Below are 27,565 nucleotides of genomic sequence, written 5' to 3' on the forward strand. Positions count from 1 at the left end.
TCCTCACTTGTAATTAATGCATTTACATCACACAAAGTGGATACAGCCCTGCTCACCATGGTCTCTAAATACTTCTCACATCTTACAGTGCGGATATGCAATGCTAAACAGTGTGCTTCATTATTATCCCACGAACAGCTGCCAACGTAACTTCCCTTGACTCCATTAGTATGTAAAATGCTCAGCTAAAATAGTTTGGGAGTAGCCTGACTTGGAACAAAGAAACCAAAGAACCAGGTTCCCTGCTTAGAAACAAGAGAGCCAAACAGTTCTCAATTCTGTAAAAAAAAAAAAAATACTGTTTTCCCAACTGATACTGCTTCTGTTTCCTGCTAAAGCTCAAAATAATAAACACCAGATTCTGTGGCAAAAGTGCAGTGTTAGCTAAATAATGTATATTTTAATGTTCGTTTTCTGAATCTAGTTTGCTTGCTATAAATTGCCAATGTGTGTTGTTCCAGCTTTATTATTTTACAACTATTGTTTGTATGTGCACTCTTTCTTTACCATGGAATGAATCCCCACCGAATCCCCTCAAATTCCCACGCTATGCATGAGGATAATATCTACTGAATCTAACAGAAAAACTTGTACAGCATTCTCGCATTTTTTTAAAAAAAAAAACAATCAAACCCACCAGCACCACCCAAAACAAAGCCCCACAGTTTTTGTCTTTGCTTCCAAGTAACAACCATGAGTTTGTGCTTCCAACTCCTTAGTATACCTCACTTCTGAAACAAAATGTACTGTTGATTTAAAACTATATTCATATTCACTTTTTTTAAAAAAATCATGATTTGTTCTTGTAATATGTTGCAGAAAATTATCAATGAATAGGCATTCAGAAGCAGTTACTTGCCCAAATTAATCAGGAATAAAACTGGAATTTGACATATGTTATTACGTCCATCATGACACGTATTTCATTCAGACAACAAAAATCACGGTTCCCAGCTATAACATAATCTGTGATGAGGGTGAGCTTCTCATGATTCCTCTCTTCCTCTTTAATAAATGTGAGAAGGCAATTTCCACATCCAATTTTAATCTAATGGAAGTTCATGATTCCCAAACCCAAGAAACCGATTTTGTTTCTTTGGCCTAAGGCAAGATCCTGTTCCACAAGCAAATACAATTATATTATTGGATAAGGCAGATGTACATGACAAGCATTCTGTTATTATACTTATCGCTTACAGCAGCAGTGGGCAGAAGTAAGGTTCTCCATATGTTGTAAGGCTGAAACCAATGTCATTCCTTCATCACTAGTTAGGCTGGCATGGTTGATGGAAGCTCCAGTTTAATGACATCTGGAGGAGAGCACTTTGCCCAAAGCTGATTTCAAAGGCACTGAACATTGTAACAGAATTTTTAGGAGTAAGGTGCAAAGAAAAAGAAAAATTCCAATGTAGAATGGATAATTCCATTAGCCTACTTTCACAAGGCCATGCTGATTGAGGAAGAGGCAATTCTTCATAGTGCTAAAAAAATTGCCCCACTTAGAAGACATTAGGAGTACCATGGTTGGTACACATGCCGCTGTCTGCAAGCCACTGGATGAATGCAATTATAGCAATAATACATTTCATACAAAAAATAATATGTAACATATACAAATGTAATCAGTGGTTTAATCTGTAAATTTAAAAAGCCAATGAAAGCATTCTGTACAATAAGAGCTTATGACAATACTTTTGAAAGATGATAGATACTTCTAAATTATTTATATCTGTTCAACTGTGTTGCCATAATTCTAGAGACAACAACAGCAAGGTTATTTCTTTGTTGCAACCCACTCATGCCCCTTTCTGCTGAGATTTGCAACCTTAATCAAAACTATACTACAGTATTTAACTCTGTAACAAAGAATTCTCTAGCATCTTTAAGACTGTTATAGCGTGAACTTTAATGGACACAAAGTACAATGGTACCTCGCTAGATGATGACCCCGCTGTACGACGAAATCACAGGATGGTGACTTTTTGTGATCGCTATAGTGATACGCAAAACTGTCATTTCTATGGGGAAATTCCGCTGGACATCAATTAGGTCCGTGCTTTGCGAATCGTTTGTTCGCAAGACGATGATTTTTTCCGGCTCGGCAAAATGGCTGCCCTGTCTTTTCCGGACTCATGCTTCGCAGGGCAGCCATTTTAACAGCTGATCAGCGCTCAGAAAATGGCTTCCCCTATGGGCGATCTTCGCTGGACAACGAGGTAATTTCCCCATTGGAACACATAAAATGAGTTTCAATGCATTCCAATGGGGAAAGGCTTTTCGCATGATGACGATTTTGCTTAACAACGATTTTCCTGGAACAGATTATCGTCGTCATGCAGGGCACCACTGTACATTTCTTCAGATGTAAGGAGTTTAGGTATCTCTTCTTACAACAAATAATTACCCTGTTTCCCTGAAATAAGACCCAACCTGAAAATAACACTTGTATGATTTTTCAGGATTCTCATAAAATAAGCCCTACCCCAAAAATAAGCCCCAGTTAAGTGAAAGCACACCCTCCACCATTGTGCAGTAACCAGAAGAAGATGGTATGACTTTATTTGAATAAATGTAGATGTTTGTACATGAAAAAAAAATTCCCTGAAAATAAGCCCTAATGCGTTTTTTGGAGCAAAAATTAATATAAGACCCTATCTTATTTTCAGGGAAACATGGTACAGTATTGTTGGGCTGTGATACTGATATGGTAGTTTAATTGTTGAAATAAAAAAATGAGTTTTTGTGTTGATTTAAATAAAAAATATTTATTTTATTTAAATCGTGATTTAAATTGATTTGAAAAATATCTTTTTATCTACCTTGGATGCAGACAATATGTATAGTGGGGATGGGACAGAGACAGTGGAACAACAACCTGTTTCTATACTGGCCAGACATGTTTCTTTCTGCTACATCAGAGAAATAACATGCATGAACACAGAAAAGAGACAGACATGGGTTCTATGGAATTATTAGTGCAATAAACATCTTCCTGAACATCTTAAAGAATCCAAATGGAACATCAGACATAAATAATGCTACTTGCTGTAAAATGCATTCTTATTGACATATGAAAGCAAGCAGTGTTCGCATGCATAAACTATATCCCAGTTTCCCCATGTACATTGCAGATTAGTGTGCAAGTAAAAAAAATTAAAAAACTAAAAAAACCCTCACCCTTTTTAGGATTTTAAAGTCCAGAATAACTGACATTAATTTCATTTTGGAGGGTAAGATTACTATGGAATATACTACCATCTAGTGAGTCTGAGCAAATAGAACAAAGGCAGGTGAAATATGGTCTTTCCGAGGTTGTCAACTGCAACACCTGACACTCTTCACCATGACTATACTAGTTAAGACTGCTGGGGGGGGGGTCCCATGATATCTGGGGCCCACACTCTACCTGTGCAGGAATAGAATGCCTGGAAATAATCTTTTACCTGCTACAAGTGTATCAGGGGCTGTAATGTTTACATGTGGCTTAATCTGCCATATAAAATTTCCATTTTCAACCTATTTTCTGGTAGAGATTAAAATTAGACTCTGAAATAACTGAAGGCAGGGCCCTTTTCTTTTTCTCTGTGAGAAGCGAGAATGCAGACCATCTGCCTCCTTTATTAAGTGGGTTTAAGAGATGGGGTTGACTCCCCAGTCCTCAGAGTCTGAGACAAAAATGTCCCCTTGTGAAATGTTGTTCACATTACATTTCTATGGTTTGGACAGAAGGCTTGTAAGAACTGGCACCTCTATAAATTTGCTGGATAGTATGATAGGCACTAGTTGCATACCTCCTCCTCTACCTAGAGGGGAAAGTAATGTTCTGGTAAGGTAAAGGTCTGCACCAACATACTGAGTGGAAAAGCTAGCAAAAGTTATTTTATTACATGAAGGCTGTGACATAGTATGCAGTTCAGATCTACAACTGATTTGACCAAAGCAGCAGTCAGTGATCACAAACATATGCATCAATTGGAACACAAAGTTACAGTGAGTCAAAACTGTGAAAACTATCCACATTACTGTGATAATGGGGAAAGCGCTAATGGATTTTGCTACAGGAGCCCTTTCTCTTGTTGCTTCTGTTCACTCCCAGGCAGGAATTACTTTCAGAAAACCTTTTCATAGTTTTAACCAATTACTGGGTCATATCAATATTTATTATTTCATTTACCACTACAGGAAGAAACTGCTGACCACCAGGTGGTGGCAAATCCTGCTGGTTGTTTCTGCAGAAGCCACATAAGCTGTATGTGTCAAAAATGTTAATTGAAGGGACACTGATGTTGTTTAGGAAATGTCTGCCTTTGGTTCCCCTTCCCTTTTTTTCCACCAAAAGAGAAATGTCATTCACATTTACAGTATAAAAAAGCAAAATCTGCCCATGCTACATAAATCCTTTCTTACATTTTGAGAGAGAGAAAACTAACAATGTTGTTTCTCGATTTAAGCATTGTGTTGAAAATACATCCACAAAATTAGGGGATACCAACAGGACCTACAGACTGTCAGCTAGATAAAAAAAAAACAGATCTCCAGACTGTTAGTTTGAATTATAAAATGTAACAAGCATATTGAACATTCTATCCTTCTCCTAGGTCCCCACAGAACACAGGTGTCATGTGTTGCCAAGCTGCTTCGGACTTACAATGACCTTTCGAGTTAGTGACATGCAAAAGGTGCTATCACTAATAAATTTTTGTAAGTGCAGATCATCTTGTAACAAGTTTAGAAAATGTCATCTCTGTCCACAAACGAATGCCTAAAAAGAGAGGTTTCCCTTCAGTCCCATTTAGTTTTCATTCACTATTCAAAAATAAATCCACAAGAAGTCCTTAAAGCTTGGAAAGAATGTTAATAAACACAAATACAGTGGTGCCTCAACTTATGAACTTAATCCCTTCTGGAAGATGGTCGTAACTCGAAATGGTCATAAGTCAAAGTGCCATTTCCCATAGAAATGCATTGGAATCCGATTAATCCGTTCCAGCAGAAGGGGAAAAAAAAGACACATCGGAAACCCATCAGTTCCGGCCGAGGGTGGGGGAGAAAAGCAAACAAATAGTGCAAGGCCCTTCAGAAATACAAAGAAAGCAAAGCAAAAAGCTAGCAAACCTTGCAAGACCCATTGGAAATGCAAAAAAAGCAAAGCAGAAAGCAAACAAACCCCGCAAGACCCATCAGAAATGGGAAAAAACAAAGCAAAAAGCAAGCAAACTGTACAAGACTCTTCGGAAAAGCAAAAAAAGCAAAGCAAAAAGCAAGCAATCCCCACAAGACCCATCAGAAATGGAGGAAAAAAAACCCAAAAAGCAAACAAACCCAGCAAGATCCATCACAGCATAGAAACATAATCCCACCACCCAGCCCAAAACCATGCTGCAAAACTCACCCATTACAATTTTTGAAAAGCAGAAAGCAGCACCTTACTTTACCAGGCAGTTCGAAGCCTCCTCCGATCGCACTCACTCTCTAACTGTTGGGGTGAAAGAGCTACAAAGAAGCAGCCTCTTCGCCTACCAATGGTTAGCAATTTGAATTCTCCACCTTTCTTCCCTGCCTTTTTTTGTTGTAACTCGAGGCTCCGGCAAGTTGAAGCAAAATTTTGTGGCTGGAGCTCGTTGTATGGTTGTATGTCGGGACATTTGTAAGTTGAGGCACCGCTGTATAACAATTACAAAGAGGTTTGACACTCTCCTTTTGACAGAACTGGCTCACATGTGTTCATACCATACTTACAGAATACATTAAGGGGTTCTATTTAAATACTAATTCAAGAATGCTACACTCTGGCAAGTTCAGACATGTAAACGTGTTACAATTTGTAACCCATTTCATTGTAGAACAATCCAGTACGCAAGTATCCTGAAATGGGCAGGCAATGTCTTCAATATCAAGATGGCGACCCAATAGCAGGAGGTTGCATTTTTCCTTTTTCTCTTTCTTTCTGGTCTCTTTCCTTTTGCTTCCTTAGTTTATTCTATGTTTCTTGCCTCCCTCTTTTGATGCAGCCGCTTTTTATTCTTTTATCTCTGCTGCAACAGCAACAAACATTATAATTGTTGCTGCTTCCACTATCACTGGGAATAAGGACAATGATGACGATGCAGCTGCCGCCGCCATCGGGCAAACAGGCAGGCAGGTTGGAATACAGATAGCTGGAGTTCTCTGAGAGAGAAAGAAAAGGGAAGGAAGAAAAAGGGACTTGTTGAGGAGGTGTGGGACTGTTTGGTTGTCTGACCCTCTCTCCACCCTTGCCTCTGCCATCCACCCTCTCCTGAGCTTCAATATGCCTGCTTGGTCTCGTGGTTCCTGGGCTTAATGTACTGTCTGTCTCTGTGGTCCTTTTGTCATCCTGCAGGTTTTTCTGTTCAGCTTGCAGCTTTACTTGGGCAAGCTTCCTGGCACGGACTTGTGCTCGAGCAACCCAGTCGGGCGGTGGTGCTCCGCCAGGGTTGTCTTAATGCCCACTGCGCTGGGGGTGTCTCAATGCCCTCTTCCCGGCCTCCATTGCCAGCACCGTGAGGTACAGACCAAGCTCTACTGGTGGTTGGGAGTTGTATTTTATCTGGGAGCGTGTGCTGGCCTCACATTGCCACCTGAGACCCTGTGCTCCTCCGTGGGAAGGACCACCATCTGGCACCTAACGTCTGCATGTATTACAGCGAATGTGGATGCACCGAGCTTGCGATTATCCAGGCTGCCAAGCATTCAGACTGGACACCTATGTGCTTGTGCATGGACGCTCAGTCAGCTGTGACGACAGGGTGGCCCTTAAGATCTGGAAGTCGAGCAAACTCAACATGGGCCTGGCTTTTGGCCACAACGATTTTAAGCAGCCACTGACCTATTTCAAGGTTTTCTGTACCTATGACAATTACAACAGGGTCTGGACCTTGCAGTATCTAACAACTAGAAGTGGTTTGGGCAGGGGGAGAAATTTTGTGTGTGTGTGTATGTGTGTTCTTGTTGTTTATTTGTTTTTTCTTTCTCTATTGCTTTATTTTTTCTTTATTTACTTTTTCTTTTTCTGAGTGTGACAGGGGGCGGTCTGGGGTAGTGGTTCCCTGTTTATATTCCCTTTCTTATTTTAGAACACATGTACATGTTTACTCATATTTTATTTAAATTGCCTAATTTAAATCTCATTTAAATTGCTTAACTCAAATTTTATTTAAATCGCTAATTTGGTAAATTGCTTAATTTGATAATTTGTTTAAATTATTAATGGATAATTCCGTAAGTCTGCATTATTATTTAATGTTGTATCAATTTTTGTTAATTCTGTTATTATTGTTTTATTGTATTTAGTGTATCTTTAGTTCTTTTCTTTTGACATGGAGTGGAAGGCTTGCCACCCCAGCGGGGGATCTAACATCTGAGTGATTATGGGTAGAGGGAGATATGGCGATGGCACAGTTCCCACTTGTTTGGGAAGAACGGTAAACAGATGTCTGAAGGCTGTTCACTCTTCTGGCACTGTGACCACCTGCCAGTCTCGAGGTAGTCAGATCAGCCAGCCCTGTTTGTTTGCTTTCTGTTTCTTTCTTTCTTTTCTTTTCTTTCCTTTTTTTTTTTTCTGCATTTCCGAAGGGTCTTGCACGGTGTGTTTGCTTTCTGCTTTGCTTTTTTTGCATTTCTGAAGGGTCACGCACGGTTTGTTTGCTTTTCTTTTCCTTTTTTTCCCTTCGGCTGAAATGGATTAATCGCGTTTCCGATGGGTCTTGCAGTGTTGTTTTTGTTTCAGTTATTTTTTTCCTTCGGCCGGAATGGATTAATTGCATTCCTATGGGAAATGGTGCTTTGACTTATGACCATTTCGAGTTACGGCTGGCGTTCTCGAACCAATTAAGTTTGTAAGTCGAGGCACCATTGTATTTCAAATATTTAAATAACAGAATGAAATTTATACTGCTATATTTCATCTTAGAATAGCAGTTTTGCCCTTAGAATATATACAAAGGATGAGCGTAAATGCAAAGACCTGTTTCCTTTCACCATTCCTTGAATGGTGAAATTTGTAAATAACATGAATTTGTAAATAACAAGTACTAGTACAGGAGGATTAATAATGCAATGTGGTATTTCTCTAGAAGTGCAAAACACCATGGAAATGATAAATCAACCTTGGTCTTTGTCAATGGAGTCCAGATAACATTCAGGGTTCTTCCACGCCATCACCATGCACTGCTATTTTGCCCTCAAAATACCTCTAAACAGATGGGAGTGTAGTTTATTATGTGAGCTTCATGGCTGGGTGACTATGAAACTTCTCCATCTTCTTTTTTATTTATTTATTTACTATTCAATTTATACCCCGCCCCTCTAGGCAGAGGCTACTCTTCTCCCACTGCATCAAAATCTACATCTAAAATATATGTAGCTCTATCACACAACCACTGCCAAGGAAAATTGGAAACATGTAAGACACAAGGGAGAGCCAGCATGGTCTAGCAGACAAAGTGCTGGATAAGGCCCAGGGTTCAGATCCCCACTTGGTCATGAAAATTAGGTAGTGGATAACAAAGGTAAATCACTTTCTAAACATCACTCATACCCTGAAAACAGTATTAATGTCACCATAAGCTGAATGGAACTTGAAGACACATAATAACAAAACACAACATAATGTTGTTTCCTTGATGATTTAGAAATAGGATTAAAAATTACCGAGTATGTCCTATACAACATTCTGCATATCTTGTTCAAATGTTGGCTAAAATACCATATCCACCATTTTTAAAGAAGAAAAAGGCAAACCACATTAATGTATCATTTTAGCAATGTCACTCAAAAACTGTTTTCTACTACATAACAAAAGTTACATAAGAACCTAAGAAGAGCCCTGCCGGATCAGGCCAAGGGGGTTATCTAGTCCAGCTTCTTATATCTTACAGTGGCCCCACCAGATGCCTCTGGGAACATACGAGACTAGATCCCTGCCTCCTGATCCCCCTCCCCTGCCATTTACAAGTACCTTCCTTTGAAGCCTGGAGATTATACATCCCCATCATGGCTTGTAACCTGCAATGGACTTTTCCTCCAGGAATCTGTCCAATCCCCTTTGAAAGGCATTTAGGCCAGATGCCATCACCCCATCCTGTAGCAAGGAGTTCCACAGAGTAACAACATTCTGGGTAAAGAAATATTTTCTTTTGTCTGTTCTCACTCTCCCAACACTCAACTGGAATGGATGTCCCCTGGTTCTGGTACTGTGTGAGAGGAAAAGAGCTTCCCTCTATCCACTTTATCCATCCCGTACATAATTTTATACATCTCAGACATGTCCCCCTTCAAGTGCCTTTTCTATAGACTAAATAGCCCCAAACATTGTAGCCTTTCCTCATAAGAGATGTGCCCCAGCCCAATCATCATTTAGCTGCTCTTTTCTGCACGTTTTCCAAAAGTTCCACTATGTCTTTTTTGAAGGGTGGCGACCAGAACTGTACGCAATACTCCAGGTGCGACCTTACCAGCATTTTGTATAATGGCATGATTATGTTGGCTGTTTTATTTTCAATCCCCTTTTTAATGATACCTAGCATGGAATTGGCCTTCTTGACTGCCGCTGCACCCTAACTTGACACTTTCATTAAACTGTCCACCAGCAGACCAAGATCTCTTTCCTGATACGTCACAGACAGCTCACAACCCATCAGCTGATAGTAAAGTTTTCATTTTTTTGCCCCAATGTGCATTACTTTCCATTTTCTTATATTAAAACGCATTTGCCATTTTGCTGCCTATTCTCCCAGTTTGGACAGATCCTATGGAGCTCTTCACAATCCCTTCTGGTCTTCATCACCCAAAAAAGTTTTTGTGTCATCTGCAAACTTGGCTACCTCACTGCTTATCCCTTTCTCGAGGTCATTTATGAACAGCTTGAAAAGCACAGGTCGCAGGACAGATCCCTGGGACACACCGCTTTTCACCTCTCTCCATTGTGAAAATTGCCCATTGACACCTACTCTCTGTTTCCTGGTTCTGAACCAATTCTCAATTCAGCCCTCTTACTCCCTGACTGTGGAGTTTTCTCAGCAGCCTTTGTTGTGGGACCGTGTCAAACGCCTTCTGAAAATCCAGATAGACAATATCCAGGCTTTCACCACCTTCCCTGGAACAGACGTTAGGCTAACTCAATGGTTCTTAACCTTTGTTACTCGGATGCTTTTGAACTGCAACTCCCAGAAAACCCAGTCAGGACAGCTGGTGGTGAAGGCTTCTGGGAGTTGCAGTCCAAAACTCCTGAGTAACCCAAGGTTAAGAACCAGTGGGCTAACTGGCCTGTAGTTTCTCATGCCATAACATGTGCTATCCTCCAGTCCTCTGGCACTGTGGCCATTTAAACAGGCTACATGCACTCTGGAGAGATTGGATTCTTTTTACCTTCCCTTTCAACTTCTTTCCCAATAGTTTCCTCATCTGAGGGAAGTCCACCCTATGGAAATCAAGGGTTTTTGTGTCATATTTGCTTGACACTCCCCCCAACATGCATGGTGAAAGAGATCACAGCATGGTCACTATTTCCTAGTGGCTCAGTGACATTCATGTCCCTAACCAGGTCCTGAGTACCATACACTATTAAACCCAGGGTCATCTGTCCTCTGGTGGGCTCCACGATAAGTTACTCGAGGGCACAGTAATTTAGCATGTCAAGAAAATCAGCCTCTCTTTCTTGACCCAAGCACACACTGACCCGGTCGATGTGAGGATAACTGAAGTCCCCCATGATTACATTCCTGTCCCTCTTGGACACCTCCCTGATTTGTCTCCTCATTTCAAGGTCCCCCTCAAGTTTTTGATCTGGAGGACAATAGCACACCACCCACTATCACATTGCTCCTTGGGCCTGGTAGTTTAACCCACAGTGATTCTATGATGGAATTAGACCTGCCGTCCATCTCCATTCTGCTGGATTCTACCCCTTCTTTGACATATATGGCCACCTCATCTCCAACACACCCCTCCCTGTCCCTCCTATAGAGTTTATAGCCTGGGATTGTGGTATCCCACTGGTTCTCCCAATTCCACCAGGTTTCTGTTATGGCCGCTATGTACCAATGTTATCACTAGCCACCAAATGTTCCAGCTCTTCCGTTTTTGCTCAGATGCTTCAGGCTGGCATATGGGGCCCCCCAAGAAGGACTGCTTGTTTCTTCCCCCCCACACACACACAGCTTCTAATTCTAGTGGACCAACTATCACGTCCCATCACGCTCCCATTCCTAATTCCCACACTGTCATCAATTTGTGGTTCTCTATCCTCTCCACCCTCATTACATAGGGATGAGGAGTCCCAAAATGGACACCCCTCGGCTCCTGTCAGCTTTCCCCCGGGATTCAGTTGGAAAGCTGCTCTGCCACCTTTTAAATGTTACACACCAGCAGTTTAGTTCCATGTTCGTTCAAGTGAAGCTTATCCCTCTTGTACAGGCCTGGTTTGTCCCAAAACATTCCCCAGTGCCTAATGAATCTAAACCCCCTCCCCCGACACCTCCGTCTCATCCACGCATTGAGACCCATGAGCTCCACCTGCCTAGCTGGCCCTGCGGCAGCACTTTTGAGAACACTACCGTTGAGGTCCTGGCTTTGAGCTTCATCCCGAACAACCTAGATTTGGCCTCCAGGAACTCACGGTTACATTTCCCCACACTGTTGGTGCCAACAATATGCACCACCACTGCTACCTCATCCCCAGCACTCTCTACCAGCCTATCCAGAGATAATGTCCACCACCTTTCCACCAAGCAGGCAAGTCACCATGCAGTCCTCACAATGGTCACAGACCCCTCGCTCTATGTTCCTGAGAATCGAATCGCCCACTACCAGAAGCCCCCTCCCCCCTCCCCACGAGGAGTATCCTCAGTGCAGGTAACTCAGCCTCCTGGCCAACTGATGGAATATGGTATGACTAGCAGCCTCCATTTCCTGTTATGCCACTCACCTATAAAACAATTTTTAAAGACAATTTAAATAAAATATTGATTTTTAATATGGACAGATTTAAATCAATCTTGATTTAAATCATATTAACTTTTTTAAAAAGATCGATTTTTTTATTCACCCTGGGTTCAAGTAGATCTGAGAGTTTGGAATTTATGGAGACCATGACCAAGGAGAAGCTCCCAGCCACCCCTGCCTTGAGAAGGGGCAGCACTCACAGTGAGATAAGATTCAGGAGCAACCTGCAGAGAGGGAAATAAGCATATGCAGCTGGAGAGAGAGCAGACTTATAAAGATGAGAAAACCACTGGCCTCTTATAGCATGCAGAGCAACTAGTTACCTAGTGGGTCTAACTCAATGTTATAAAATAACTTTTATTAAGCCTACTAAAAGGCAGACAATTCTCTGTGCAAGCATTTGAGATTTTTAAAAAACACATATAATAAGTAGGATGTTACAAAAAGTAAGACAGGGAACTTGCTTTCTATTAGACAGTAGAGTAGTCTGTATGCTGTTAGTATGTAATGGGGAAGAGACTGCGGACATTACAGCACAGCTCATCAGGTATTGGATTTCATCCTAAATAGCATTTAGTTTTTTGGGGAACGGGAAAGGCCATAAAAAGCAATGAGACTAATCTCTATTTTGAAAATACAACAAATCCTTTGCAACTTAAAGGTAAAGTCAATATAATATGGGTTGCACTACATTGGGTTGGAGGAATAAAACCCCCAAGGGATTAAATTGCCTGTCAATGTAGTATGAACCAATCTACTGAATCCTGGATCAAATGAGTACCCACTACTCTCAATGAGCTAATGCCATCTATAGTTTTCAAAGTGGGAAGTTTAAGGTGAGATGAATAATGAGTCACTCGAAGCACCACTCTGGGATGAGGATAATGGTGGTAATGATTTATATCTTACCCTTCCCCAAAAGAATCAAGGCAAGTAGCAAATCACTGAACACATAATAGCTATCATGGACTCCAGTTTCTACTGGGACCACAGCACAGAGAAAGATAAACACTTTCATTGCTGCTGAAGGCCTGATGAAAACTTTCCTTCCGCTGCTGCTACTGACTGGGGCAATGGCCACTGATGCCAATGAAAGCTGCTCTTTCAGGATAATAGCAACTCTGTGTATGTGCGGAGAGAATATTTCACATGATTTGACATTAAATGCTATATCTAAAAACAATTACACAGAAAGCAATTTCACCTTTTGCTACATAAATCTAATTGAGTTCATCAATTTTTTTCCTAATAAGTATCCTTGATTTATGTAGCTTCCACATAAGCCTTCCTGTACAACTATGTACTACTCTGATGCCCAAGACATTTACCTCTATCATTTTGATTATGTGACACCACTCCTTATGTCTTTGCACTGAGTTTCTACTCACTTTGGTATCATATCTTCAAATGTTCCCATGCTCTTGCCCTATAATGTACTGTGGTACTCTTAAATCTCCCTCTCCCTCTCCCTCTCCCTCTCCCTCTCCCTCTCCCTCTCCCTCTCTCCCTCCCTCCCTCCCTCCCTCCCTCCCTTCCTTCCTTCCTTCCTTCCTTCCTTCCTTCCTTCCTTCCTTCCTTCCTTCCTTCCTTCCGGCTAACTAATACAATGACAGGATTATAACCCCCAGAATAACTTTTCACCTATTTAACATTGCTTCAGTACCTTTAATTAACTAGGGTTTAATCTAGTTGGTTAGTTACAACATTATTCCATCTTACGAAGATTTTTACCAGTATCCTTGGTAAATGTAGCATCTGGGACTACAAGGTCTTCGTCACCAAGCTGTATAACTCGTTCAATGTTCATTTTGACAGGCAAGTCCCATATTGAAGAGATGCAGGAAAAAGGTAAGTACCGTACGTAGAGAAGCTGGTACCGTGGTCATCCCTTTAAATTGGGCAAACTTGGTAAATGCTTTCCATTTGCCCTCGTATAAGCGCACGGTAGAGGGCTTTCGTGCATGGTCGAGCACCTCATGGAAGCGGGGGTTATCCTCCAGGCCATCAGGCAAAGGGACCAAACATCGGGATGGAGGAGAGCCCCGTTGTCCTGTGACAGGAGGGACGGTATCTGAGATAGATGATAAACTTCTTGTGCTATTTCTGAGCGATGCGGATTGTGTCTGTACCAAAGGGCGATGAGGATTGTGTCTATACCGTATCGCATTATCCTGGTCACAGTCCTGAGAAGCAGCAGTATTGCAGGGAACAGGTACGTTAGCTCTTCTGACCATGGTATAAGGAAGGCGTCTCCCAGGGAGACGCCGTCCATGCCCGCTCTGGAACAGTATCGGGCACACTTGGTGTTGAGATGGGACGCAAAAAGGTCCAAGGTGGGCTGTCCCCATCGCTTGCAACTGTCTAGAAAGACTGTCTGGTCTAGTGTCCACTCGTGCATTCTGGTAGGGAGCCTGCTCAAGTGGTCCGCTAGAGAGTTGTCCCTGGAAGCGATATGGATCACCTGTGTGAAAACGTCGTGGGAGCGACACCAATTCCAGTACTTGATGGTCAGCTGGAGGAGACGCGTTGATCACATTCCACCCTGCCTGTTGATGTAGTGCATTACTGTGGTATTGTCTGTTACCAGTTGCACAGCATGGCCCTGGATGTGAGGAAGGAAGGATTGAAAAGCCTTCATGACAGCTATCAGTTCTAGCAAGGTCCTTTAGATTAGGGTCCAAAGATCGTGGGTACAGAGGTTCTGGCAGTGCGCACCCCAACCCAAGGGGCCGGCGTCGATGATGACCTGTATGGACAGGTAAGGAAAGTGGAACGGTTTTCCCTGTGACAGGTTGCTGGATCTGGACCACCAGGCGAGATGCCACGCTATGAGAGGGGGGATTCTCAACCTCTTGGATTGCTGGTCTGTCATGGGATCGAACTGAGTGATGAACCAAGACTGTAGGGATCTTAGTTTGAGTCTGGCGTACGGTACCACCACGGTGGTGGATGCCATCAATCCTAGAATGTGTTGGATGTAGTGCACTGTAAGTACAGTGCGCGGTCTGAGCTTGCTCACAGCTTTTTTGATCTTTCGAATTCGCTGTGGTGGAAGAAAGGCCTTTGTGCGAACAGAGTCCAAGGTTGCTCCTATGTAGGAGACTACTTGAGAAGGTATGAGATTGGATTTTTTTGCATTGACTTTTAGTCCTAATTTCTTTAGGGTGGACAGGGTGAATCTTGTGGCTGACAGTGCTTCATGATAGGATCGGGCCACCAGAAGCCAGTCATCAATGTAAGGAAAGATTTTTATCCTTTGGGTCCGTAGGTACGTGATGACTGGTGCCATGTATTTTGTGAATGTCCTGGGGGCCGTTGAAAGCCCGAACGGCGAGGCAGTGAATTGGAAGGTATCATGGTGGAACCGGAACCGGAGGAATTTTTGATGAGATGGGTGGATGGAGATATGAAAATATGTGTCCTGCAGATTGATGGTGATGAACCAGTTTCCCTGAGACAAGAGGGGACGAATGGAGTCAAGGGTGAGCATACGGATTTTCTTGTGAAGTATGTACCAGTTGAGGTCTCTTAAGTCCATGATGGGCCTTATGCCCCCATCGTTCTTGGGGACCGCAAAGTAGTGTGAGAAAAAACCATCAGTACTGTGAGATGCAATTTGGATTATGGCCTCTTTAGATAACAGGGATGAGATTTCCAAATGCAGCGGCTTGGAAAAGGGATTAGGCCTGATTGAATTTGGTGGAGGGATACGGAAAAATTCTATCCTATATCCATATTGAATGATACTAAGGACCCACTTATCAGTAGTGATGTTTTTCCATTCTCGTAAGAATGGAGATAATCTTGTATAGGAGGTAGATTTATGAGAATTGCTTACTATGCTGAGTCTTGCGAAAGGACTGCTTAGGGCTACGAAAGCGTTGTTGCCTGAACAGCGGCGTAGGAGGCTGCTGAACTTGGTAAGTGTGGTCCTGCTGTTGCTTACTGTACCGAGAGGGCTGGTACTGAGTAGACAATTGGTACTGTGGCTTTTTGTGGGCAAACTTTTGGTACCTATACGGCTGGTATGGTACATAAGATTTCGTTATCTTTCTCATCTTATGGATATTGTCCATAGTCTCATCAGTTTTAGAGTTGAATAGTCCCGCATCGAAGGGAAGTTCTTCGATCTTGGCTTTGGTCTCTTCAAGGATGTTGGCTGTTCTAAGCCAAGTGTGGCATCTAACAGCAATGGCAGTCAGCATAGATTTAGAAGTGATGTCAGCTGTGTGTTTTGCAGCAAATCGCTGTTGCCTGGTAAGGGTGTTAGCCTCTTCATGAATGTTAAGGGCTTCTGCCTTTGTGAGGTCAGGTAGTGATTGCAGTACTGGAACTATCTTGTCCCACAAGTGCTTCTGATAGGCACCCATGGTGGCCTGGTAGTTAGCAATTTTAATCAACATTGTGGCGAACGAATACAGCTTGTTACCAAAGGTGTCCGATTTCTTTCCGTCTTTGTCAACAGGTGTAACAGATGATCTGGTACGTGAGTTGTACTGGGTAGTTTCCACCACAACAGAATTGGGTGAAGGATGCTTGGCCAGAAAGTCAGAGTCTGAACTATGAGTCTTATAGTGGTGCTCAAGCTTGCATGGCACCTGTACCAATGTAGGAGGTTTGTCCCAAGAAGATTTTACCAGCTCAAACACAGCAGGAATGAGACTGAGGCTAGGAGGAGAGGTTTTGTCCTGCTCCATATCATGGAAGACAAGGTCCCGTTCTTGTTGAGGGATTTGTGCATCAACCTGTAGGGTTTTCGCCATCTGCATAATAAGCTGTGCATAAGATGAAAAGTCCTCTGATGAGGGCAGAGATGACGAGCCTTGGGCAGCAGTGTCAGGGGCATCAGAGTCAGTGGACACCGTAGATAGATTAGACGACTGCGAGGTGATCGAAGGAAAATGCCTCAGTACTGTGTCTTCTGGTGCCATTTCCATATCCAATTGGGTGGACTGGGAGAAGGGCACGGTATCGTGGGCATCAGGACCAGAGTAGAGCGTCGTGGCTCGGACCAAAGAGTGTCCTGCACTGTACTTAGCACGCTTGGGAAGTGCTGTAGGTACCGTGGGAAATTGCCTCTTACGAGATGGTGCTTGAGGGATAGAAAATTCCTGTTGAGCATGTGGCTGACACGGGATAGAGGAAGCCACAGTATGGTGCCACGGTACTTGTGCCTGAGGCTCCGGCTGGTAGGTGGGGTTTGCAGCGTGGTTTTGGGCTGGGTGGTGGGATTATGTTTCTATGCTGTAATGGGTATTGAAGGGGTTGTTTGCTTTTTGGTTTGCTTGTTTTTCCCATTTCCTATGGGTCTTGTGGGGTTTGTTTACTTTTTGGGTTATTTCCCCCATTTCCGGTGGGTCTTGGGGAGTTTGTTTGCTTTGGGGGGGGTTTCCCCATTTCCGATGGGTCTTGCAAGATTTGTTTACTTTTGGGTTTTTCCTATTTCCAATGGGTCTTGCACAGTTTGTTTTCTTTTTGCTTTGCTCTTTTTGCATTTCTGATGGGTCTTCCATAGTTTGTTTGCTTTCTCCTTTGCGTTTTTTTTTTTTTGCATTTCCGAAGGGTCTTGCACAGTTTGTTTGCTTTTTTCCCCTCCCTTCAGCCAGAATGGATTAATCACGTTTCTAATAGGTCTTGCAATGTTTTTGTTTTGTTTTGGGTGATTTTTCTTCTTCGGATGAATTGCATTTCAATGCATTGCTATGAGAAATGGTGCTTCGACTTACGACAATTTTGAGTTATGACCGGAGTTCCGGAACCAATTAAGTTCGTAAGTCGAGGCACCACTGTACATGCACTCAAAAAATCCAAAATACTTTTGAATAATTCCAAAATTACAAAACACTTACAAAATCCGTATGTGTGTGTATCATATACAGTATATTAAGTGTTTTTACACACACATATATAAACTTCTCACTATCGCACATGTTTAGGTAAGACACCTACTTCTAAAATTATCATTTTGACCATTTGAAAGAGACCTTGTCTCAGTAGTAGGCATCCTTCAGTCTCGAAAGACTATGGTATCGTGCTCTGTATGGAGGACTTGGAACAGCGTCTAGTGTGGCTGAGGAGGCCAATTCGAGAGTGACAATCCCTTCCACACTGGAGACAAATCCAATCTGTCCCCTGTCCAGCTCCCTGGTTTTGCTTCCTTTGTGACTTCCTCTTTGCCTCAGCCTGCTGGACAAGGGTCTCTTCAAATTGGGAGAGGCCGTGATGCACTGCCTGCCTCCAGGCTGAACGATCAGATGTCAGAGTTTCCCATCTGTTGAGGTCTATTCCTAAGGCCTTCAGATCCCGCTTGCAGATATCCTTGTATCGCAGCTGTGGTCTCCCTCTGGGGCGATTTCCCTGCACTAATTCTCCATATAGGAGATCCTTTGGAATCCGACCATCAGCCATTCTCACAACGTGCCCAAGCCAGCGTAGACGTCGCTGTTTCAGTAATGTATGCATGCTGAAAATTCCAGCTCGTTCTAGGACTACTCTATTTGGAACTCTGTCCTGCCAGGTGATACCAAAAATCCGTCGTAGGCAACGCATATGGAAGGTGTTCAGCTTCCTCTCCTGCCGGGCACAAAGGGTCCAGGACTCGCTGCAGTACAGGAGTGTGCTCAGGACACAGGCTCTATAGACCTGGATCTTGGTATGTGTTGTCAGTTTCTTATTGAGCCATACTCTCTTTGTGAGTCTAGAGAACATGGTGGCTGCTTTGCCAATGCGTTTATCCAGCTCGACATCTAGAGAGAGGGTGTCAGAGATGGTTGAGCCAAGGTACACAAAGTCATGAACAACCTCCAATTCTTGTGTGGAGATGGTAATAGAGGGAGGTGAGTCCACACCCTGGCCCATGACTTGTGTTTTCTTCAGGCTGATTGTTAGTCCAAAGTCTTGGCAGGCCTTGCTGAAACGGTTCATGAGTTGTTGGAGGTCTTCAGCAGAGTGGGCAACAATGGCTGCATCGTCTGCAAAGAGGAAGTCCCTCATGCATTTCAGCTGGACTTTGGTCTTTGCTCTCAATCTAGAGAGATTAAAGAGCTTTCCATCTGATCTAGTCCGGAGATAGACACCTTCTGTTGCAGTTCCAAAGGCATGCTTCAGCATGACAGCAAAAAAGATCCCAAAAAGTGTTGGTGCGAGGACACAGCCCTGTTTCACTCCGCTTCGGATGTCAAAGGGATCTGATGTTGAGCCGTCAAAAACTACAGTGCCTTTCATTCCATCGTGGAAGGACCTGATGATGTTAAGGAGACGAGGTGGACATCCAATCTTGGGAAGTATTTTGAAAAGGCCATCCCTGCTAACCAAGTCAAATGCTTTTGTAAGGTCTATGAAGGCCACTAAGAGTGGCTGTTGTTGTTCCCTGCATTTCTCCTGCAACTGTCGGAGGGAGAATACCATGTCAGTGGTGGATCTATTTGCTCGAAATCCACACTGTGATTCCGGATAGACTCTGTCTGCAAGCACCTGGAGCCTCTTCAGCACAACATGGGCAAGCAGCTTCCCTACAACGCTAAGAAGAGAGATACCACGGTAGTTATTGCAGTCACCCCTGTCACCTTTGTTCTTGTACAATGTGACAATGTTTGCATCCTTCATGTCCTGTGGTACTCCACCTTCCCTCCAGCAGAGACAAAAGATTTCATACAGTTCGGTGATGATGATCTCCTTACCGCATTTCAGTACTTCAACAGGGATGTTGTCCCTTCCAGGTGCCTTGCCAGAGGTGAGGGAATCCAAGGCCGCATTTATTTCTGCTAGGGTTGGTTCGCTGTCCAGCTCTTCCAAGACAGGCAGGCACTCAATGTTATTTAATGCTTCTTCGGTTACTACATTCTTTCTGGAATATAGCTCGGAGTAGTGCTGCACCCAGCGTTCCATCTGCTGTGCTCGGTCCTGGATGATCACACCTGTAGTAGACTTCAAGGGAGCAGATTTCTTCTGTAATGGACCTAAGGCCTGCTTGATACCATCATACATTCCTTTGATGTTACCTGTGTCCGCTGCTATCTGTATCTGACCTTGTCTAATATTCAATATTTACTAAAACAATTAAGTGAATAAACAAGTCAGCCCTAATTTCTCACCGGTAATTTAGTAATTCCTTAAAACTAAATGGCACATCTGCTTCTTAGAACAGATTACTATTTTTACATGCAAAGATACAGAACTATTTTTTGTTTAAAACTCACTATCTCTGAATTGGGATAAAATAAAACCCAATGCTAGGTATCTTTATGCAAACAAATTATCAACATTTTCATACTGATGAAATGTTAGGTTAACTTCTTTAAACTTTTTTTGTTACTTTCCTATTTGTTCATATCAGGATTTACCCATTAACATCAATTGAAGTTTACATTACACATTGATTTTCCTAAGTGGCTATTTCACATATTGTAGAATTATAGATCAGGATTATGTATACATTTAAAATACAATGAAAGAATTTTAGCTAAAGTATTTCAGTTTTAAGCACATTCTAAATGCAAAATACAAGACTGAATTCCAGAGGACCTCAACTCATACAGCAGGACCTTTTTCTTCTTGCGCACGCAATCTATTCCAGAGAGTTTCCCTATTCTGGAGCATATCTGTGAGACATATGAAGGTGCACAGAAAGAAAAATCCATTGCTGCAATACTGTAATGTATGGCAGGTGATGTACCCAGAAGGTACAGTGGTGGTATAGTGATAGAAGTGCAAAATGAAGATGCCTACAAATGTTGCTTAATTCTTTCTTAGCTATAAGGCGTGTTAAAGTTTCTTATGTTGGCTGATCTTAAATTTTACTCTAGTAAAATTATACAAGATATCATTTCATATACAGTAAATATATATTATTAACTGTATATGAAATGATATACAGCTCGGCATTGGTTTTCATTAATACCTGTCTTGCTTTTTTCAAACATATATTTATTATTTTTGCAATCTTAAATCCAAGAGGACCTCCCAGATGCTTTTTTATGGTTCATGGTACAGAATTCATTAAGTTATAAAACTACAGAGTGCAATTACATTAAATATTTAAATACCATGGTGTTTTTTTTTCAGATGAAGAAGAAATTTGGTTTCTGCAATATTTTAAGGAATTATATCAAGAATTCATTTGGTGAAGAGATTCTGATGTTCAAAAATCAGTTTATTCAGAAGTCAAAACTTGTGTGGAAAAAAATGATGGAAATGACCACATATTTCTTTTGTTAAGCTTCTAACAAATCTAAGAAAAGTAATATGTAATCAGATACTGCTGCTTGCTGTTCACTAGACCATACAAACCAAACTGAAGAACATACCGGTTGTTATAATTTATCATACTTTTCTGTGAAATGTGCTCCTCACTACAACACAGCTCCCTACAACTGTAAATCAATTTTCACAAATGGACTGTACAAGCAGTAACAATATTTTATTTCTCACTCTGAAACTTTATTTCTTTTTCCAAGGTAATAAATAAAATACTACATTAAAATTAAAAGCTTCTTCCCATTTCCTTTGAAGGAAAGAGACATGTAAGAAACGAGCTGTAAACACCAGTTCACCTCATGGATCCTGAAAGCAACATCCCGCTCATACCTCTTAGTATATGTTTGAGTCTGTTTCTCTGTCTGCAAGCAAAAAAACAAAAACAAAAAACTGTGTGTGCGAAGCTACAGAAGTTAAACACCTACTTAACCAAAAATATTTTACAGCAAGATACCTAATCTGAAGACACAAGAAATAATGTGTAATTTTCGGGGGGGGGGGAGGGGGGAATTGTACTTAACATTTGAAAATAACAACTGTAATATTCAAAAATATAGTCCTGGGATATAATTTTCCCTATACTTACTCTGGAAAAAATCCATCTAAATATGGTAGGAATTATAGTTAAGCATATAACTGCACTGTTACTTTAAAAAAATGTAAACATTTTTATGATGATTTGATTGCTTAATTAGGTTTCTCCAACAAGACGTAACTAGAATAGTTGCCCAAGATTTCAGTATGCTTTCTTCATTTTTTACTGAAAAATATTTACATATGCATGCAGATTTATACAGCTACACTTTATGAAACGGGTTTAAAGTAAAATAATTCAAAATTTCCATACCTAAACAATCTAGTAAAAATCATATAAAAGCACACATGCAACTTTACACACATCTGAATAAAAATCAGTGACCTAAATGATTAGATACTATTTACTCTTTTAATTGTTTTTGAAACTTCAAATTACTATTCCATATAGAAATAAATCACAAGCTTACCTCATTCCCTGCTCAAAAAATGCAAAAGAATTCTTCAAGCATGACAGTTCTTTCAGGAAAAGAATATGGTTGTTTCAGGTTTAGCCATAGATATTCCAGTACATAAGTGTGGGAGGCACACAGCTGATTTCACCATTGTATCAAAATCAAGTGGAACTAAAGATATTTATTCTTCTTTGAGCAATAACTGCAGGCTCAGTAATATTACTTAGATAAACTAAAAGCAAGATCTGGATAGTGAACAAGCTTGGATCAGACCAACGGCTTTCCACACCCGTCTGTTTATAGTAAGATGACTTGCATTTAGAGGTCACCCTCATCAACAGCTTCTGTCTTTCACTTGCTATTTTGTGTGGCGTACTTCTCCCAAGGCTCTTTTAATGAACCCATCTCACTAGCCCCTACTTGCCTGCTGTCACTATGACACATCTACTTATAGTATGAAGTACAGACATATACAACTAAGATACACAAAACATATTAATTTACTATTTCACAGAAGCTGAAATATAAATATAGTAAGATGTAAGTATTTTTAAATTGCAATTTTTTTTCAATTTGACATAATAAGAATATCTCCTCTTCTAGGACAAGCATATAAGAAAGAATACACTGAACAATATTTAAATAAAGTTCAGCAATATTTTGGAACCAAAATAATAAGACATCTCGGTTCTATCAAAACCTTCAAAGTAAAACACTGTATCTCTATTAAAAGTGAATTAACTTTTAAAATAGAAAAGTATCAGCTTGACTGAAAACAAAAACAGTATATATATCATTTCCATAGTACGCTCATGCTGACCTCTGCAAAAATGTTGATGTTTCTGTCTTTCGCATGTTTGGGTATGTAAGGACCACCATCATCATCCCCATCATTGTATAAGCATTAAGGCCCTTCAGCATACTACAGGTTGAATGTTCCAATGGCCCCACAAAACACTTAAATGTAACACAGCTAACTGTTAAACTTATAAGTATATATGCTTAATACTGGGAAACCAATTTCTTAGCTTACTAGAATAGGATAAGCCGATATAAACTGACATTCAACAAATAAGCGAAATCATAAGCTTAACGCTGTTCTTTAACAGCCCCTTGAAACTGAAGATGGCACTCTCTCCCAACATGAGCAAGATCCAGGTTGTTGCTTAGACATAGATTTTGACTGAAAGTTACACCTGCAGAACATTGTCAGCACATTGTCCCAGTGCAACATAAATGACAGCAGCTTGACTCTGTTAAAGCTAATAAAACATGATTGATGACCTGGATTTAAAAACTCTCTCAGTAGATTACGATAGTTGTGTCAACATTTGACAGCTCCAACACTTTATTTTTAGAAAGGATTTCCAAGCCCACAAGGGATGTGGGTAATACTTACATTTAGACCCAACTTTCCTTTTTAAAAGACTACATTAGTCTGTCCTATTGGTCCAAGTTTCCTTGACTTGATGGATGCCTTGATGAAGAACTTACAAGCCTTGTGAGATTTCTTGCCTCTTGGAGAAATCAGGACTATTTTTATTTATCAGTTTTAGATGTGGTAGCCATGCTAGTCTGGTATTAGTATATCAGGCAAACCCAAAAGGAAAAAAAACAGATAAGATAAAAACATTGTGGCACCTTAAAGACTAAGTGCTATAGTTTAATGTGACAGTGTCTCAGGAAGTAGACTTGTCCACAAAAGCTCACATTAAAATACAGCAATTAGTCTTTAAGATGACACATTTTGTCCTATTTATTTTTTATTTTGTTTTTGCCCTGCTTATCAGGAGTCTCATAACATGTAAACTGTATAAAAAACCCTGGCATTTTTCACCTTTGAAATATAAAGTACACACAAAGAACAACCACAGAATGACTCATTATAAAAAGAAACACACAAAATCCTTTGAAACTTTTAAGGATTGTTTTGTCTTTTTTTAAAAAAAAATAGTAACTATCAATGCAACAAAACAGGAACTGCTGCTCATTTGACCAAGTTGTGTTTTTCGCATTAAAGACATTATTAACAACGAAGTACTATTTTGCACATTTTAAAAATTTACTCTTTCTCTTTTATATGTCAACAATGCAACAAAAATAATGGCTTGCCTAAGACTGCCCAACAAATTCATGGCTGGGATGATATTTGAACTGGGTACAATACTTCCCTCTTCACACCCTCAGTCACTGCACTGCACTGGCATTTTAAGTTAGAAGAATATGTCAGCAGCACATTTAAAGCTATGATTGTTAGTAAGGGAAGTATCTTGTTTTAATGTTACACAAGAAAAGAAGTCATGCACACGATTTTTAAAAATGCATTCTGAAGCTCTCAATGTTAAATTCTTGCAATATTACTTAGCTATTTATCTATTGCTTTCTCTCCCCCAAACCTTACTGCGGACTTCCACAAACAGGTGCATCTTCACTGTAATTATGTAAAATACTAAAATCTCAACTAATCCTCACATTATTGCATTATCAAAAGTAAAGCACCCTAGCTATTACTACAACAAAATTCAAGTAAAGCATATTTAAATTCTGGGGAAAGCATAATGAAATATTGTTACATACTTGTTTTTCACTGCTATATAGAAAGAATAACATAATACAACAACATTTGAATAAAATAATAAAGACTCAAACAATATCTACTTCTTTATACAGATCTAAAATATTCCACTGATAAATAGATACATGTACCCAAAGATAAAAGTCCAAAATGCAACAACTTAAGGTTAACAAAAACTCCATAAATATAATCTATATAAAATCACAATATAATATCAGTTTATAAAATAAGAAGTTATTAAATATTTTTCAAAATAAAAACATCTTTGGAAAATGTTTTATGGTTGATCTACAAAATGAAGTTCTTTGAGTGGTCATGCCACCTTTCCAAGGAAACCAGGTAATTGAAGTTCCATAATTTAAAGCTTAAGAATACCCACAGACGATTTGCATGTTTTTTTACAATATACTTTCAAACATTCTTTATGATTACTGGAAGAAAGTATATGAAGTACTTTAGAAATAGCACTGAGCCAAAATGTTTCATATGCTGATAGAGTTCTTGCCATAAATGTAGTGCCCCTAACATTAGCCAAATGGCCAACAATGAGGCTACGATTTTGGCACAAAAGGCTTGTTCAAACAAATCTGTATAGAAGTGAGGTATAGGAAAGGCATATTTATGCAGATCCATATAGAGGCAAAGTCTGGAGTGCAGATATGGAGAAATCTATCAATTTCAGTATCATACAGTTTCTCATTTTTGCAGTTTTAGGTTCATTTGTTATGTTCCCAGATCTACTTGCATTTAAAAAAGTCTAAACAAAGATTTCTTCATATTTCTTATGCAAATTTCTCCAAATATACATATTTTATATGCATGTTTTTCTCGCACAGACATTTTGGCAAACAATTTCCCCTGTTAAATATGTTTTTGTAAATTATCTTCCACAGAGCCTTTCTTGGAAACAGATAATTTCCTCTCCATCCCTGGTGTAAATGACATAAAACTCAGTAATTTACATGCTGAGGAGAACTCTCCAGAATACAGGGACTACAATGGGAAACTGATACAATCTCGCCCCAAACTTGTTATAGCTGCCTAGAGTGGCCTTTTAGGTCAGATGGGCGGGGTATAAATCAAATCAAATCAAATCAAATCAAATCAAATCAAATCAAATCAAATCAAATCAAATCAATAAATAATTATTGTATAATGGCCTGCACATAATCTTCTACAAAACCTGTGATAACCATGTACACTATTTAAAAGCTATACACTACCCATTTGTCATTATCCTTGCTCTGATCATATACTGTATCAGCCCCTACCTCAGTACAAAGAAAGGGGAGAAAAGCTGGGGCAGGAGTGGGGACACAATTTTAAGTAATTCCTTTTCTCCTTGGAGTCTCACATGGCTTCCAATATAAAGGTTTAACCTTACAGACCTGGTCTAGGAAATGCAGGAGGAAAAAAATATGGCTAGAAATTGTACCCCTCCCTATACACACACACCATAACTATACTAAGAGAAGTGTCTGCTGCTAATACCGAAAATAGTTCCAGCCACAGACTATCTTCTGCCCCTGCCCAAATTCATATACAGTATGACCCCCATATCCGCTGGGGATTGGTTCCAAGCCCCCTGTGTATACTAAAAACTGTGGATAATAGTGAACACTGTCAATATATATTGGTATCATTAAAAGGGGGATTGAAAATAAAACAACCAACATGATAATGCCAGTGTACAAAACACTGGCAAGTCCGTACCTGGAGTATGCATATAGTTCTAGTCGCCACCCTTCAAAAAAGACAAAGTGGAAGTGGAAAAGGTGCAGAAGAGAGGGTTTAAAATGTTGACTGGGCTGGGCCACCTCCCTTATGAGGAAAGGCTCTCTTTTGAAGAAACACCTGAGGGGGGACACGATTGAGACGCCTCGTGGCACAGTGGTTAAACTGCTGTACTGTAGCCAAAACCATGCTCACGACCTGGGGTTCACTTCCAGGTAGCCGGCTCAAGGTTCACTCAGCCTTCTATCCTTCCGAGGTTGGTAAAACGAGTACCCAGCTTGCTGGGGGCGGCGGCAATGTGTAGCCTGCATAATTAACGTGTAAACCGCCCAGAGAGTGCTCGAAGCACTATGGGGCAGTATATAAGCAGTACGCTTTGCTTTGCTAAATTTGGAATCCAAGGTTCCTGCTAAGCTGGGCACATACACATATGTCTCCACTTCCTTCCGCACAATTCTTTTCCCTCTCCAGAACTGTGTTAGGTTCTGGTCGCATCGGAACCCAGCGTGCAGGGGGGTGAAGTCGCATGCACATGAGGGAGGCCCGGAGGGAAAAGACACGAAACCAGGCCTTCTTGGCGGTGGCTCCTCGCCTCTGGGATAACTTTCCTCTGGAGATTTGTGAGGCCCCTACGGTGGGTACTTTTAAAAGTCAACTAAAAACATGGATGTACATCCAGGCCTTCCCTCCTATCAACATCTGATTCTTTCTTCTTTGGTATCTATTATTTACTATACTCCTGCACACCATCTGTTATTCTTGTTTGGTAATGTTTTGTGTTATTTTATGCTGTAAGCCGCCTTGAGTGGTAGAATATACCAGATGGGTGGGATATAAATAAATAAATGAATGAATGAATGAATGAATGAATGAATGAATGAATGAATGAATGAATGAATGAATGAATGTAGGAGCAAAGCTGATTACGTGAAAGGTGGAGCCCTGCCTAGTTCGGCTGAAAATTAGAGGGTACGTTGTTGGTATTGATTCCTTGTTACTAAATAAATTTAATAAGAGTTACTAATGAAAACAAGCACTTAAATTTTTCCCC

At 40.7% G+C, this 27,565-nt stretch overlaps 1 protein-coding gene across 16 annotated transcripts in view; it reads right to left on the reverse strand.

Moving 5' to 3' along the window:
- The window catches only part of EYA4 (EYA transcriptional coactivator and phosphatase 4), a 184,887-nt gene that overhangs the window by 110,250 nt on the left and 47,072 nt on the right, over nucleotides 1-27,565 (reverse strand). For 4 of the 16 annotated variants that reach the window (XM_078383337.1, XM_078383342.1, XM_078383341.1 and 1 more), the window contains exon 1: nucleotides 57-13,417. The exons of the other annotated variants lie outside the window; for them this stretch is intronic. In XM_078383337.1, coding sequence (XP_078239463.1) covers nucleotides 57-59 — 3 coding nt within the window. In that variant the 5' untranslated portion in view covers nucleotides 60-13,417. Of the gene's footprint in view, nucleotides 1-56; nucleotides 13,418-27,565 lie in introns of those variants that run through there. 16 annotated transcript variants of the gene reach the window in all.

Source organism: Pogona vitticeps, chromosome 1, assembly GCF_051106095.1.
Source record: "Pogona vitticeps strain Pit_001003342236 chromosome 1, PviZW2.1, whole genome shotgun sequence".
NCBI classification, from domain to species: domain Eukaryota; kingdom Metazoa; phylum Chordata; class Lepidosauria; order Squamata; family Agamidae; genus Pogona; species Pogona vitticeps.